At 49.2% G+C, this 14,917-nt stretch overlaps 2 protein-coding genes across 15 annotated transcripts in view; both read left to right on the top strand.

Annotated features, from left to right (window-relative positions):
* HP1BP3 (heterochromatin protein 1 binding protein 3) overlaps window positions 1-8,475 on the top strand; it is a 22,572-nt gene extending 14,097 nt beyond the window's left edge. For 4 of the 9 annotated variants that reach the window (XM_030016583.1, XM_041124017.1, XM_030016584.2 and 1 more), the window contains 6 exons: window positions 791-945; window positions 1,692-1,782; window positions 2,476-2,635; window positions 5,237-5,348; window positions 6,351-6,488; window positions 7,272-8,475. In XM_030016583.1, coding sequence (XP_029872443.1) covers window positions 791-945; window positions 1,692-1,782; window positions 2,476-2,635; window positions 5,237-5,348; window positions 6,351-6,488; window positions 7,272-7,557 — 942 coding nt within the window. In that variant the 3' untranslated portion in view covers window positions 7,558-8,475. The other 5 variants (XR_005932579.1, XM_041124018.1, XM_041124019.1 and 2 more) reach the window with 5 other exon arrangements.
* Window positions 7,930-14,917, top strand: part of KIF17 (kinesin family member 17) — a 26,670-nt gene continuing 19,682 nt past the window's right edge. For all 6 annotated transcript variants that reach the window (XR_005932576.1, XR_005932575.1, XR_005932578.1 and 3 more), the window contains exons 1-10: window positions 7,930-8,152; window positions 8,513-9,768; window positions 9,954-10,783; window positions 12,061-12,261; window positions 12,453-12,533; window positions 12,657-12,731; window positions 12,999-13,142; window positions 13,233-13,442; window positions 14,485-14,653; window positions 14,754-14,856. Coding sequence is in view for 2 of the 6 variants with exons in the window: in XM_041124015.1 (XP_040979949.1) it covers window positions 12,178-12,261; window positions 12,453-12,533; window positions 12,657-12,731; window positions 12,999-13,142; window positions 13,233-13,442; window positions 14,485-14,653; window positions 14,754-14,856 (866 nt within the window). In the remaining 4 variants the exon portion in view is untranslated. The remainder of the gene's footprint in view (window positions 8,153-8,512; window positions 9,769-9,953; window positions 10,784-12,060; window positions 12,262-12,452; window positions 12,534-12,656; window positions 12,732-12,998; window positions 13,143-13,232; window positions 13,443-14,484; window positions 14,654-14,753; window positions 14,857-14,917) is intronic.

Below are 14,917 nucleotides of genomic sequence, written 5' to 3'. Positions count from 1 at the left end.
GAGAAGTTTGAGCAAGGCACCTGATAACTGCTAACACATCACTTTCCTTGTCTGCAGCGTATCGGTGTCTTTGTTCCTAGTTACTTTCTCTGCGTTGCAGCAAAACAAATAGCTTTGCTTTTGTTTTCTGTGAATTCAGCTAGCAGTCTAGCAGCTGTCTGGGTGAGTGGCACCCTCACTTGCTTGACTGTTTGCAAAGCTGCCGTTCAGCGTCAAAATCATTAAACTTTAGCACATTTCCCCACTGTCTTTTCTGTATAAAGAACAGACCATTTTTTTCTTGATCATCCCCTCCTCATAGTAACAAAGGGATGGAGGAAAATTCAGAAGGGAGCGTTGGCTTCAATCAAGATTTCATACTGTCACCTGAAAAAAAAATGCACTCCTGTTTAGCTGTTCATTTTTGGGAGATTTGAACAGGTCTTGCCTTTGCTGGTTTTTAAGTTTTATGTCAGCATGTATCATGTTCACCTGTCTCATTGAAGGGTAGCAGAGGAAAGTGTCTATAGAAAGAGGAAGGAAACTATTAAAAATACAGAAGTTGTTACATACTCAGCAATTTATATTTGTAAAACTTTGCTAAGACTCCTATGAAAATTCCAGCCAAATTTGCTCAATTTTGCTTAAGCTGCTAAACTTTTTAAATTGTTAATTTAATGAGCTGCCTTACAGAACTTGGTTTGGCAGACCTGTGCCCACTGTCAGGAGCACTTTTCCCACCTGTGCATTACTGGTTCAGAAAACCCAGAGTTTTAGGCCCCACTGATGTGTAAAAGTATGTGTATTTCAGAAAAGCACTTCCACTTCGACTGCAGAGCAACAAGTCAAGCTGGAAGATATCCTGCCACTGGCTTTCACCCGCCTCTGTGAGCCGAAGGAAGCTTCTTACAGCCTGATCAAGAAATATGTGTCTCAGTATTACCCCAAACTCAAAGTAGATATAAGGTAGGTGCAGGAGTACACTTTTGCAATCCGAGCTGCAGAGGAGCACTGAAATGTAGCCTTTCTCTGGCTTTGCCTCACTTCACTGTCATTCAGTTCAGTATTTCAGCAAGCAGCAGACAGGTGGTGCTGTGCGTTGTAGAACCTGCAGGAAAGCTTGAGGAAAAGCTGTGCCTTTTTCTGCATCACTCCACACCCCATCTTTGTTCCTGACACTGACATCGGCATTGCTCTACACACCTCTGCCCTTAACCAAAAACAGATCCCTTTAGCTGTGTGGATGTGAAGGCCTCTCCTTGGGATCTTGTCCTACTTGGTTCTGTAATCTTTAAGTTGGCCCATATGGAGCGGGTCAAGGCTTGGGGAGGAAGCAAATCTAGGAAAACCCTGTGCATCACCTCTTACAGGGGCTTGTCTTCAGTCCCTTGTTTGTCTGTGAGCCGACTGACTCATTGCCCTCCGGGTCTAAACGTGCTTTTCAAAATGAATAAATCCTTCCAAGTGAAGCTTGTCCATTTCTGGATATGCGGTGACACCAAGACAGTGTTGCAGCTGAATTTCCGCTAATGTACATTGTTTTTCTCCTGTAATCAGCACTTGCTGACAGATCTCCATTTAAAATGTCTGTATGTAGGCAGATGCCACTTGTAAGTACTGCTCTGCTCGCACTCTGTATAAAGCATTGTTTCTCTGTTTGTTTTTTAAGCTGTCAGTGTGTGTCAGTAAAGCTTTATCCTCCTGTATTTCAGACCCCAGCTGTTGAAGAATGCCCTGCAGAGAGCTGTAGAGAAGGGCCAGTTAGAGCAGATCACAGGGAAGGGAGCATCTGGGACATTCCAGGTCAGAGCCAGAGTTCATCTTGTTTTGTTGACTGTACTGACCACAAGCCTTGGATATAAGTTAATGTGCCCGTTCCCCCCATCCCCCCCCAGTTTTATTGGGTACACCTTTCTTTAGCAGCCTGTCATATTCAGGAGTTGTCAAACTATGAAGCAGTAGGACTCTTATTCTCCTCTTGGTCTACATTTCTGGAGCAGATCCCCCTGCCTTCCTTGCTTAGCATGCTCCACATACTGCTTCAGCTCTGACTCACTAGCACAGTAGGGGAGATGGTGGGATAAGCTTTCCTTTCCATCACTAATTGTAAGTGCAGTAGGTACCCCAGATGCCTGCAATGTCTTTTTCTCATGTCTATGCCATAGAAGTCTCTTGGGTACATTTGGTCTGTGGGATGGAGGAAGATCTGATTTATTTCCTTCCCCGAGTGATAGGCCCTTAGATTGCCAGATCCTCGCAGTGTATTTGGGGACTAGGACAATGTGTTACCTATAAAAAGCCCTCCAGGCCAGTTGACTGAATAGGCCTGTCCTCCCAATTAAAGCTGGGAGAGCAGCGTTCCCTGTGCAGTGTTTTAATATAAAACGTATCTGTGCTAATGCAGGAGCGCCGACCCACCTGGTGCAGAGGAGCTTGTCCTGACCTGGTTTGGGAGAATTTTGTCTTGATGCTTTTCTCTTCCTCCTTGGAAAATAGCTGAAGAAATCAGGGGAGAAGCCCCTGCTGGGTGGGACTCTGATGGAAGATGCCATCCTGTCTGCTATTGCGGCCATGAACGAACCGAAGACCTGCTCCACCACAGCGCTGAAGAAGTATATCCTGGAAAACCACCCAGGGACCAACTCCAACTTCCAGGGTAAAGTACTGATCACTGTAATGCTTCTCTTTTACATGCTGAAAGAGAGTCCTGCAGCTGCAGATGTGTCTGTGCAGCACCTTTAAACTATTCTGTTGAGCTTGCTGGGGAACTGACAGCTGCTCAGCTCTTTGTGCTGCAACGATGCTCAGTGTTTTTAATTCCCATTAGTTCCTTTCAAGCCTGACAAAGGCTGGTTTCTGAGACATAATGCATGTTTCTCTTGTCTATAGCACGTTCCCAGGAAGGGGGAATAGTATTCAAGTACTTTATTGTTCTTAAATCACCAAGTTGATTTAATCTGTTTCTCTCTATTTTGAAAGGCTACAGCTTGGCATAAATGCAGTTGCTAGTTGCTTTTTATTTAGAGAAGTTGCATAGTCTAACTTTTAAAAAAAATTCACAAGCACCCCTCTTACAGATTTGTTTGAGGTCCTTCTTTGGCTCTGATTTTTAAAAGGTCAAGCAAGTGAGGAGAGAAATCCTGCTGTATTTGGGAAGGGATTTGGCATGTCTTTGTTCCCAGGAATGACACTAATGTCTGTTTTGACTTTTGCATTAGCAGAAGCAATACTAACAGAGACTTTAAAGCAGATCTTCTAATGGTTTATTTGCATTATTTGGCCTGAGCCCCGATGCAGTTGTTTAACCAAGGCTGGAGGTTATCTGAAGCAGGATGAGCTTGCAGCAGTCTCTACTAGAGTCAGACCTAAAAGTAGATCAGTTTCGTACTGTGGTGTCACAGTGCTGGTGCCATTCCTCAGGACATGGGGCCAGAGAGGAGATTGCTGATCCCGCACTCTTCACCTGGAGCTGAAGCACAGCATCAGCACAGCTGTTTGATGCAGAACTTACCGACTTAGAGAGGAGCACAGGTTCCCTCACGGCAGTGTGGGCTAAAGAAGTTGCCTGAGGCCTTCTGCCAATTAGAGACTGATGCCAACTGTGACTTCTTAATCTTGGGGCAGGGAAAAGAGTTTCCAGGCTTACTAAGCCCTTGCATGATTTATTTTCAGGACCATTGGAAATTTCCCTGGTCCTTAGAGGCCTGTGTTTAGCCAGCCTCCAGTGCTTGTCAGTCTTGCAAGTCGGGTAAGGAAATTTCAGCTTGCAATCTGTTGTTTTCTTTCTCCTTCCATTACATAAAAGGAATTTTGATGATCTCTGCTCTGTTTTAAGAGCAACCGGAGGAAGATCTGGTGAGATGTAAAAGCAGGCGGGTAACGCACTGCAGAGCCAGTGCTCTGCACTCCTCCCCATTTTATACCTCATACTTTGTAAGTGGACTCGACTGGAGCCAAAATCCTTTACGTGCTGCTGTTGATCTTTGGTACCCAGAGTAAAAACAGCCTTATGTTTTATGTGTTGTTCCCATTTATAAAAGTGTGGGGTTTTTAAAGACTTCTTGAACTGTGACGATCCTAATGTTGCAACACAAGTATTTTAATGGATACAATCAACTCAATTAGCTATGCAATCTCCTCCAGTGCTGTACAAAGTAAAACATTTCAGCAGAGGTTGCCTGTAAGCTGGTGAAGGTGTGGAACTGTCCCAGATGATTCTCTTGCTGTGAAATGTCATTTCTTGATAAAAGCTCATTTCAGGAGTGTTGAATAAATGGTTGGAGTGAATATCTCTGCATTAATTGTACAGAACAGATTCAGATGACGGTTCAGCCAGCATGTTTCTTTGTATTTTTCTCTTTCCATTTCTCAAGTGAACCTCTTTGGAATGTGCTTGAGGGCAGACCTTGCTTTTCCCTTGGTTTGGGGGGAGCTAAATATGTAAATGGTGCTTCTAACTCAAGCTGAAAATGAACTGACTAAACAACTTCAGCCCTTTGCCAGAGACAAAGATCCCCTGTACTTGCACAATTTCAGTTACAATTCTTACACAGTGCACAATGGAACAGAAGACTGGAATAAAAAGTGCACTTGTCATATTTCTAGACCAAATATTTTCCCTTTAAAAAAAACCCAAACAAAACCACAGAATGGGGAAAGATGCACTACATATGAAATTTAGAACATGAGGAGGGCACAAACAGGGTAAAGACTTGGTTTTTTAAAACACTTTGGAGAATAGGCTGAAAAAAAGCTGAGACTTGGGTTAAATTTGGACAGAAGTAGTTACGTGCTGCTGTTCAATGCATTTATAAAGGGGGATCCCTTGATCATGACATCAAAACCATGCACTGTTCTTGACTTCTTCCTTTGGAGAATTTAAAGCCACACTTGCTAAGTGTGCAGGAACAAACACTTGTATCTTGCTTGAATCTTCCTGGAGATTAACTGTGAGATTTCCTTTTAAATTAAAGACATACTAAAGCTTCTAAACACAGTGGTTTAGCTGGGTCCCACATGCAGCAGCTACTCTTTGCTGAGTGCAGAAAGAAGCATGTGATGATGTCTTCACAACTCTCGGGTCTCCAGTGCTGTTTTGTTCCTCTGCAGGTGTCTTGGGCAAAGGAGACTTCATCCTGACTCTCCATCTCTGATTTCAGAGGGCACTGCAGAGAGCAGTAAGGTTAGACAAGTGGATAAAGATAGTAACGCAACCTTTCTCTGATATTTTTTTCCCCTCTTTTTTCTCCCCCCCCAGTGCATCTACTGAAGAGAACCCTGCAGAAATGTGAGAAGAATGGCTGGATGGAGCAAATTTCTGGAAAGGGCTTCAGTGGAACCTTTCAGCTTTGCTTCCCTTATTATCCTAGGTAAAGAGCTTGGCTGTAAAACGATGTTCAAGATAAGTGTCACATAGGTCAGCCAGAGAGCAGTGCTGAAGTTCATAGGCTGACCTCCTATTTACAGGGAAGTTTGTGGAGGGTTTAATAACTGATGAACCGCAATGTTGTCACTCATACTCTAGATAATGACATTACTTGGATGTCTGACTGACTGGACATAAAGCTGACTTCATTAGCAAGGGAAACTTTTAAGGGCAATAAAAATATTGGGCTCAATATTCTCAGGTGTAGTCATGATGCACTTTTTTTGTTTTTTTTTTTCTTCAGAATTGGGGCTATTTAAGTGTTCCCATGCTAAAACAAATTCGCATGAGCAGGTAGTGTGGTGGTGTTCTTAATGCAAGGATACTCATAATGAGTAGGACTCAACTGTTTGCCTTTCTTAATGCCCATGTGGAGGAGAGGTGGGAGGAGGGAAGATGACCTAGATTAGCTACTGTTAGACTAAACCAGCCTTTCTTCTCCTGCTGTGAGTGTATATTGTATTGTGCTGGGCCACATGGAGCCCAGGGACGGTGACTTAGTGTCCCACAAAGAGCCAAATGGCAGCATAGTCATTAAAGTCTCTGCTCCCCACCTTCTTTTATTGCATACATACAAAGTCCTCAGCAGCTTCAGCCTGTGTTCAGAGTCACTGAAGTCTGATCTTGTCCCTTTGTTGTCTGCCTTCCTGTGTTGCACGAAGGAGCAATGGGGAAGAGAACCAGAGAAAAGGCGGGCTTAGGGCTGGGACGTTCCTGGTGACTTACAACCCATCACACTTCTGCCATTGCAGAGACTAAATAACGTTGATTTTAGATAGCAGCAAACACAGAAGTCTTCAGGGTGTTTCTGGATTAGGCTCAAAGCTGTAACCTTACAGGAGGGTGGGCAGCAGTGCCTGCTGAGAGCCAGGGTTACCCAAGGCTTGCCGACCCTGGAGTTGTATTCTTAGAAGTCAGTCACGCTCTGACGAGAGCCCTCTTGTAGCCCAGATGTGCTCTACCCAGAGAAGCAGCAGGATGAGGACTCTGAGGAATCTGATGAGGAAGAAGAGGAGGAATCTGAGGAGGAAGAAGAATCTGAAGAGGAAGAGTCTGAGGAGGAAGAGCCACCACCAAAGAAGAGGTATGGCAGCATAAGAGATAAATGGGCTCCTTCAGATGAAATAAAGTGACTGTCACAGCTGTAGAGCGCATGGGTTTCTCTCTTGGTGTGGTTGTTTATCCACAAGGCTGTTGCTCAGAGGTGTTGGAAGAAGAACTTTCTAATTAGGCCTTGCTCCAGAGATAAGGATCTCCCCCATTCCATAATTTGAAACTTACCTCTTTTTTTCCTCCAGATGAGAAGAGAGCCTGTATTTATTCTTTGTATTGCCTTTAGTCTCCTAAAGTCGCCTTTTGTGCTTTACAAAAGTGTGATGTTTCATGTGGGACTTTTTGTATTTATTGTTTCCTTAAGAAAACTTTTCCTTACAGTATTATTTGCAGTTCTATAGCCAGATAAGAAACCTGCCTTACTCAGAATGTGGGTTTAAGATAAGTGTTGTTCGTTAAGTAATAAAATTCCATTTAGAGAGGAGAGATAGTGCTTAGGTCTCTTAATTGTTCTGACAATTGACTTTGATTCATTGTCATTATTTGTATGTTTATATGCCTAACAAAGGAGTTCAAAACCTCCCTGGCATAGCACTGTGGGGATTGAGAAGTGCTTAGCATGGCAAGATCCACCAGAGGAGTTCTTGCTCTTTGGGATTTAGCTAATGAAATATACTGCTGCATAAAGAAACATCCGTGGTAAAGAACAAGAATGCCAAGATCTGTTTCATTTATGCAAATTGATGACAGCAGCTCTGCTCTGGGTAGCATTTGCGCCTCCACTGAGATCTTGTGCTGTCTCTCTTTCTGACAGGATGCAGAAGAGACCACCTCCAAAATCACGGAGCAGGGCCCCTGCCATGAAGCGAAGAGAGTCCAAACCCAAGCCAAGAAAAACCCCCGCAGCCCGCCGGGGGAAAGCAAAGCCCCCTCCCAAGGTTAAAACCCCTGCTAAGAAAGCCAAACCAGCAGCCCCAGCCATCAAGAAACCCTCTGGTGGCAGCTCTTCCAAGAAACCAGCAGCCAGCGGGAGGAAGGAAGTGAAACCTTCCGCCAAGGGCAAATCCACCATGAGGAAATCTCTCCGGGCAAAAAAGTAAAATTTTTCCACTGTCAGGGAATCCCATGGTCAAATCCACAATCTTGTTTTATAAGTCAACGTGCATTTGTATTTTAGTTCTGATGCTTAAACACTTCTTTAATTTTTTTTTTTTTTTTTTTTTTCTTGAATGATGGGGAAAAAGCTGAAAACTAAATCAAACCAACCCGAGCATTTGTTAGATCTCAATGCTGTGCCTCATGTCTGCCCCTCCCCCTGGAACAAGTCATCTTTAGTTTCTGCAATAATTTTACGACTTTTCTAGGACATATATAATCTGTACATTTTACGGTGTTCCTCTTGGGTTTGGGGGGGAGGGTTGGCTTTTAAAAATTCTTCAAAGAAGATCTTTATATCTTTAGACAGCAGGAACAGGATGATTGGGGGAATGTGATTCTTAATGAGAAGGTACAACGGCAGAAGAGTCCTTCCTAGATCCCCTGCATGATGAGGTCCTTAACGCTTCTGTGAAGAAGCAGTGTATATACAACACTTGCACTGAGTCCTGGAGGTGCTTCTTTCTGTTCGGCCATTAGAGCGACAGGCTGAGGAGGCGGCGCATTCGGCTCCTTCAGACCAACAAGGTTTGTTTGACGGTGAGTCAGATCTTCAGTAAACGGAGGCTGCAGCGTCTACTGATCGTCTGATGCCAGAGGGGCTCCAGAAGGGGTAGTTCTCGGTTAGGCGGGTGATTTGAATTAGTGTTTCCACGCCACATCTGTTACCTTAAAACCAAAATATATAAAAGTCTTCTTGAATCCAACTTTCAAATGTTTTTAAGAGATGAAGAGCCTGAGTTTTGTCACCTCTTGTTTACCCTTTTTTAAAGAAAAGTTGGAGAGCTATACAATTGCTAATGTAGAGATGTTGATAAGTGAAGAACATGCAGTTTGCTAAAATAAAATGAAACTAGATTCCAGGCTTGCTTTGTGTGTCCTTTCTCTTCCTCGCCACAGCTTTCTTCTCCTGGAAATGTAGAGAGGAATTACAGTCACCGTGGATTGCTGCAGAGGCAAATCTTTGTTAAAAGTACATTGCCAGCGTGAAAGACTGGGGCTGTTTTAGCCTGAGCCCCTGCCAAGCTATGTAGTTGGACCGACGTGTGACCTTTTTCTTCCCTGGTTTCTCTGGAGACAAAGGTGAGCAAGAAGAAAGCTCTGTTTGAACCTCTTGCTGCTGCTTTTCTCTCTCTGCCCCCAGTCAGTGGGGACAAAAAAGACCAGCTGAAGTCTTTCCCCCTCTTGACCTGCTCACCAGAGCAGCGTCTACGTTCAAAACACTCCCCCATGTCCCCGGCTCTCCCTTGGACAGGGCAACACCACTGATTTAAATGTGACCTGACACTCTTTTTGCTTAACATGCTCTTGGAAAGAGCTTTGCACATACCGTGCTGAGAGGAGTGGCAGTACCTGTAGAAATAAAATCCAGAAAAGGAGAAAATAACCTTATTGAATTTATTCGTTTCAGTTGCCATCCCAGTGTGCTACCTCTAACAACTGGGAGTTTAAAAAATTCTTGTAGAAATGCCCTGAATTGTTCCCAGCCCTGCAACAAGGGTGCAAACAGCAGATTAACAAAAATCACAGCTGATACAGAACTGGGAGAGTGAAAGCACCGATCAAAGAGTAATCTGCAGGGATGTAAAGCAATTAGAAACATGAGTTAATGGCCCTTTCCTAGGGCTACTTGTACCAAAGCAGTGGGTTTTGTCAGCATTTTCCTCCAGGCAGGCGCTACAGTGAGCCAGATTTGGGAAACACCTCTCATTGATAAGGTGCTTATGGGGACAAGGAGTTCTTGCCCATCCTCACCCAGCTGCAGGGCATTTTGCGACCTCCCTCTTCCCAATAACATTCCCACACCAACAACCCCATGGATATTTGTTAAAACGCTGGTCTGGATAATACCGATTTTTTTGCACATGATAATGGCTTCATTTTGCTGCAAGGCACCTCGAATTATGCTAAAAACAGCCATTAGCTCCCTTGGTCATCACCAAAATCCTTTGGGTTGTGGTTTTAATTGCTAATTAAGTGATTTCTGCATACCAAGCCAAAAACAAACAAAAAAAAGCTGTGGCTCTGATTGTATTGAATCCAAAGGAGCGATCCTTTCCTCCCAGGAGTAGCAACTGGGATTGAACGGGAAAATCTTCATCCCACAGTGGCATTGCCGGCGGAGCAAGCAGTAGCTCCGCTGCACGTTTGGGAAGGTTTGTGCCAGCTCTGCCGCTCACTCTTCTCCGGTCTCCGCTTCCTGACCAGACTGGGCTCTGTTATGTTGTTTCTTCAGCCCCATCTGTCCTGTCTTTTTTTTTTTTTCTTTTTTTCCGCCGTTTCTACGCTATTGACTCTTCCGGTGGGCTCTGCCGGGGCATCTCGCAGCATTTCAAAGCAGCCGGCGCTGGCGGTGACCCAAGGTTTGAATGCTGCTCTTAGGACCCTTTTCTTCACACCCTTGGGAGCACCAGGGCACGAGACGGGGATTTTCGGATGTATCCCTGAGGGATTAGACCCTATCTCCTCCCCAAACTGTTGCTTTCCCTTTCCAGGAGCCAAGTGCATCCCTGGGGCTGGGGGCAGCTTTCACTTTGGCCCTGTGGATTTGGCCGGCCGGCCAACTTTGGGGACCTGAGGCTCTGGGTTTGCACGGTCACTTTGCAGCAAGGTCGGAGCCATCCCTCTTTATTTTTTTCTGGCGAAAGCAGATAGCAGTGGGCAAAACTCCCTGGGGAATTCAGAAATTGGAGTGAAAAGGGTCTGAGCATCGGGGCAGGGGGTGGTGAGCGAGAGACCACGTGTGCGCATCGGGGTTAGAAATCGCTTCTCCACTGGGCACGCTGTAGGAGAGGAGAGAAAAAAAAGAAAAAGGAGAGAGAAAAAAATCAGTTGCAGCCGCGTTTTCCAAAAAGCCGGAGCGTTTCTGCTCGCTGGCGCTTCCAAGAAACGGAGAAAACCAGGGAGGTAAATTGCAGTGATTCATCGCGGGCAGATCAGAGGCAGGAAATGAGAGTTTGCTGCCTGCCCTGTGCCCGACGTGGGCTCGGGCTCGCCTGGGCCTGGCCGACGGCGAGGGCCTGACGCCCACGGGTCGAGCATCCCTGCACCGCAGCAGGAGCTGCCGGAGGAGCCACCCCAGGGAAGGAAAACAACGGACGAAGGCCAAGAGCCGGAGCGGGGGGAATTTTTTTGCCTGCGTTTCTCCGGAGCCATCCAAGCCAGCTGTCCGTGAGCTGGGGACGGGGGGGGGGCCCAGTGGGATGGGGGTCCCTGGGGATGTTTGGTGTCTGGGTGCCGCACACACCCCTCCCCCCAATTTTGGGGTCAGTATCCCTCCCTTGGGGATCTTCAGGGTGGCCGGTGGGCTGGGGGGCTCCATTGAGAAACAGAGCGTGGGAAAAAGGGGGCGTGGCTTGGGGGCTACCTGCCCGCGGATTGGCTGGGGGGGGGGGGGGAGACCCCCTAAATTGTGCCAGAAAGGAGAGGGGCAACCCTGAGCTTGCAAAGAGCATAGGAGCACCATAGAGACCCCGCCACCCCATTAGGATGTGCTTGGGGCAGCTGGACCCCCCCTTTCACATGTGTTTGCACCAGGCACCTGCGGCGTGGCCTCTGACAGGAGTTGCGCCGGTCTCAGCCTGACTGAGGGCTGTAGAGGGCAAAACCCCTTTGGGTGGCTGGAGAGGGGCTGGGTGCATCCCCCGGTGGGTGCTCTGGCTGAAAAAGCACCCCCAAACCTGCCGCCCCCATCGCTGGTGTTTTGGGGATCGCCCCTGAAGGACAGCCATAGGCATCTTGGTGCTGCATGGCCTGTGGGGAGTGGGATGGAGCACTGGGGGGGGGGGGGCGGATGGGGGACACCACAAAGTCTCACTGGGGTTTGGTGTGTGGGATGGCATGCACCTTGCTCAGGGTCTGCACTGTGTGCTTGGGGTGTAGGGACCACTTGCATTTTGCTGGGGGTCAGGATGTGGGGACACTTGGGTTTCTTTTTTGGGGCCAGGATGTGGGGACCGCATGCATCACGTTTGGGGTCGGGATTTGGGGACCTTCACTTTGCTTTTGGGGTCAGGACACGGGGACTACCTGGATCCTGCTCGGGGCAGGGACATGGGACCCTCGCACGGTGCTTGGGGACTGGACATGGGGACCTTTTGGTCGTGATTGGGGTCAGGCTGCGGGGCCCCTTGCACCAGGGTCACGGTCAGGCTGTGGGGATCCTTGCATGGCACTTGGGATCACAGGGGGACCCTTGCATGGGGGCTGGGACATGGGGACCCTTGCATTGGGTTTGGGATGCAGGGGGACCCTCACGTTGGGTTTGGGGTCAGGACTGGGGCCTGTATGGGGGGACACTTGTGTCAGAGCCAGAACTTGGGGACATCTGCATTGGGGTCAGGACTTGGGGACCACCATATGGGGACCACGATGTCTCCCTGGGGCTCAGCAGGCTGGAAACTGGGGACGGTGGGGGCAGATTGTGTCCGTCCCCTTCCTCCTCGCAGGGACCGTGACTGGAGGCTCCCGCACCATCACCCTGGGTGGCTTTGGATAATTTGGATGCAGCACCCAAGCCTCTTAACCCCATCCCGATCCAGCCTTCACCCCCAAACCCCACTGCCATGAAGAAGAAGCCAGCCAACGGGAGGGGGCCGGATCCTGCGGCCCCCCAGCAGCGAGCCCGGGGCATCACCAAGCCAGCAGAGGTGATTGACCCACTGGGGGGGGGGGACGGGACACGACACCCTGAGATGAGGTTTGGGTGCAGATGCATCCCCATCACCCCCCAAAACAGCATCTTGGGGTGGTCCGATTACCCCGAGGGGGGCAACTGCAGCATAGTGGGGGGGGTTGTTGCTGACACGAGTGGGGTTTTTTGTTGCACCCTCCCCCCCAGTACGTGGGCTCTTTCGCGGTGGACGACTTGGACCTGCAGCAGCAAGTGGGGCGGCTGGAGGAGCAGCTGCGGGCACTGAAGGTCTGGCATCCCCCACCGCTCCCTCTCACCGGGAAATGGGGGGACCCCAAATAGTGGGGGGGGACACCCGGGTGGCACAGCCTGGACCCCCCACCCCCGCAACGCTGCATCTCTCCCGGCCAGGACTGTCCCAGGAGGAGGTCGGTGGTGCTGAGGTTCAGTTTGCAGGGGCTGAAGGTCTACGGCAGTGACGGGGAGGTAGGGGTGCTGGGAAGGGGGGTGTTCATGGGTGCTGGGGGGGGTGCTGGGTGCTGCTTTGGGGAGGTTGCACCTCTCTGAGCATTGCTTTTCGCTTGGGAACCTGCTTCGCATTTGCAAATAGGGTTGCAGCCTACCACGCAGTTGCAGGTTTGCAACCTGCCGTGCAAGTAGGGGTGACCCCGGCACTGCTTGCACCCCGGGGGGGCTGGGTGTCCAGAGGTGCTCAGTCCCAGTGACCATCCCCCCCCAATCTTATCCCCACAGACACTGCTGATGGCACACGCTCTCCGTCGGATCCTGTACAGCACATGGCGACACGCCGACCACCAGTTCGCCTTCGTGGCCCGCAATCCCCGCAGCCCCGCCAGCCCCCTCTTCTGCCACCTCTTCGTGGGGCTCCCAGGCGAGGTGCGTGGCCCAACACCCTCCCCCCGCAAAAACCCCACCCTATTATTATTATTTTTAATATTTGCACGCAGCTTCTTTTGCCTCCCCCAGGTCCAGACCCTGCACCTCTTGCTCTGCCGCTCCTTCCAGCTCTGCTACCTCCTGGCGCACCCTGAGGAGCAGGCGGGCGAGGGGGAGCCCCCGGGGACCGGGGTGCTGCGGGAGCCCCTCAACCCCGAGGAGGTGTCACGCAACGTCAACGCCCTCGTCTCCTTCCGACGCCTGCCCGCGCCCGCCGGCCTCGGCTCCCTGGGCGCAGGGGTACGTGCACCCTGTCAGGGTGCTGGGTGCTGCTCCACAGGCCTTTGTGCTATGTTTACTTGCGTGGTGATTTTGTGCGTGGGATTCCTCCATGGCCTTTTCTCGCACGGCGTTTTGCATGGCGCGTTTTTGCGCAGCACGTTTTTTGCGTGGTGTCTCGCATGGTTTTTCTTGCACAGCCTTTTCTTTGCACAGCATTTCTTCCACAGCAGTATGTGCATGGCACTTTTTGCAGGGCGTTTTTTTTGCGCAGCAGTATTTGCATGACACTTTTGGCACGGCACTTTTTGCACACTATTTTGCCTGGCAGTTGTTGCACTGCCTTTTCTCGCACCACGTTTTGCATGGCGCATTATTGCACAGCACATTTTTTGCATGGTGTCTTGCATGGCATTTCCTTGCATGTCCTCTTTGTACAGCACTTCTTGGCTCAGCAGTATGCACACAGTATTTTGCACAGCCTTTTCTTACACAGCATTTTGCGTGGCACGTTTTTGCACAGTGCATTTTGCAAGGCCCATCCTGCACAGCCTTTTCTTGCACAGCATTTTACATAGACTGTTTTAAATGGCATTTTGCAGGGCAGTTTTTTGCATGGTCTTTTCTTGTATGGTGTTTTGTATCGGGTGTATTTGCACAGCATTTTTTTGCACAGCTATTTTGCATGGTGTTCTGCAGGGCATTTTTTGCATGGCACTTTTTTACATAGCAGTTTTTTGCAGGGTATTTTGCACTGTGGGTTTTTTGCACGGCATTTTTTGTATAACCTTTTTTGCATGGTGTTTTGCATGGTGTCTTTGGCACGGCGTTTTTGCATGGCATCTTTTGCACGGTGATTTGCATGGCTTTTTTTTTTCCCCACAGCATTTTTTGCATGGTGGGTTTTTTGTATAGCCTTTTTTGCATGTTATTTTTGCATGGTGTTTTGCACGGTGGTTTTTGGGTAGCTTTTTTTGCACAGCGGTTTTTGCGTAGGTTTTTGCACAACATTTTGCGCAGCAAGCATCCCCCAAACCCCCCTCACAGCCCCTCCGCCCTCCAGGAGCGGCGGCCAGAGGCAGAGGGCAGAGCCGGCACCTGGCGCCTGGGGAACCCCTACTGCTCCCCGGTTCTGGTGCGCAAAAAAGCCATCCGCAGCAAAGTCCTGCGCTCGGGGGCTTACCGGGACTGTGGGGGCGAGAGCCAGCTCCACCAGCCGCCCCGTGACGCCGGTGAGTGCCGGAGGGGAAACTGAGGCACGGGGGAGACACACAAGTAGCCCCAATTTTGTGGGGTTTTTGGGGCGACGAGGGGATTAAGAGTCTCCCACAGCGGCGGCGGGATGGGAGAGCAAAGGGACAAGGAGCTTGGCCTTCCTCCCTGAAAATGAGAGCATCCTCGCCGAGAGCGTGTGGGCCTTCGCCGGCATCGCCAGGTGAGCGCACAGCAGCACCCCACTCCTCGCCATCGTGTCCCCCCCCCACGCCCTCCCCTGT

Source organism: Aquila chrysaetos, chromosome 6, assembly GCF_900496995.4.
Source record: "Aquila chrysaetos chrysaetos chromosome 6, bAquChr1.4, whole genome shotgun sequence".
In the NCBI taxonomy this organism is placed as follows: Eukaryota; Metazoa; Chordata; class Aves; order Accipitriformes; family Accipitridae; genus Aquila; species Aquila chrysaetos.
This window is presented reverse-complemented; position numbering and strand designations above follow the sequence as displayed.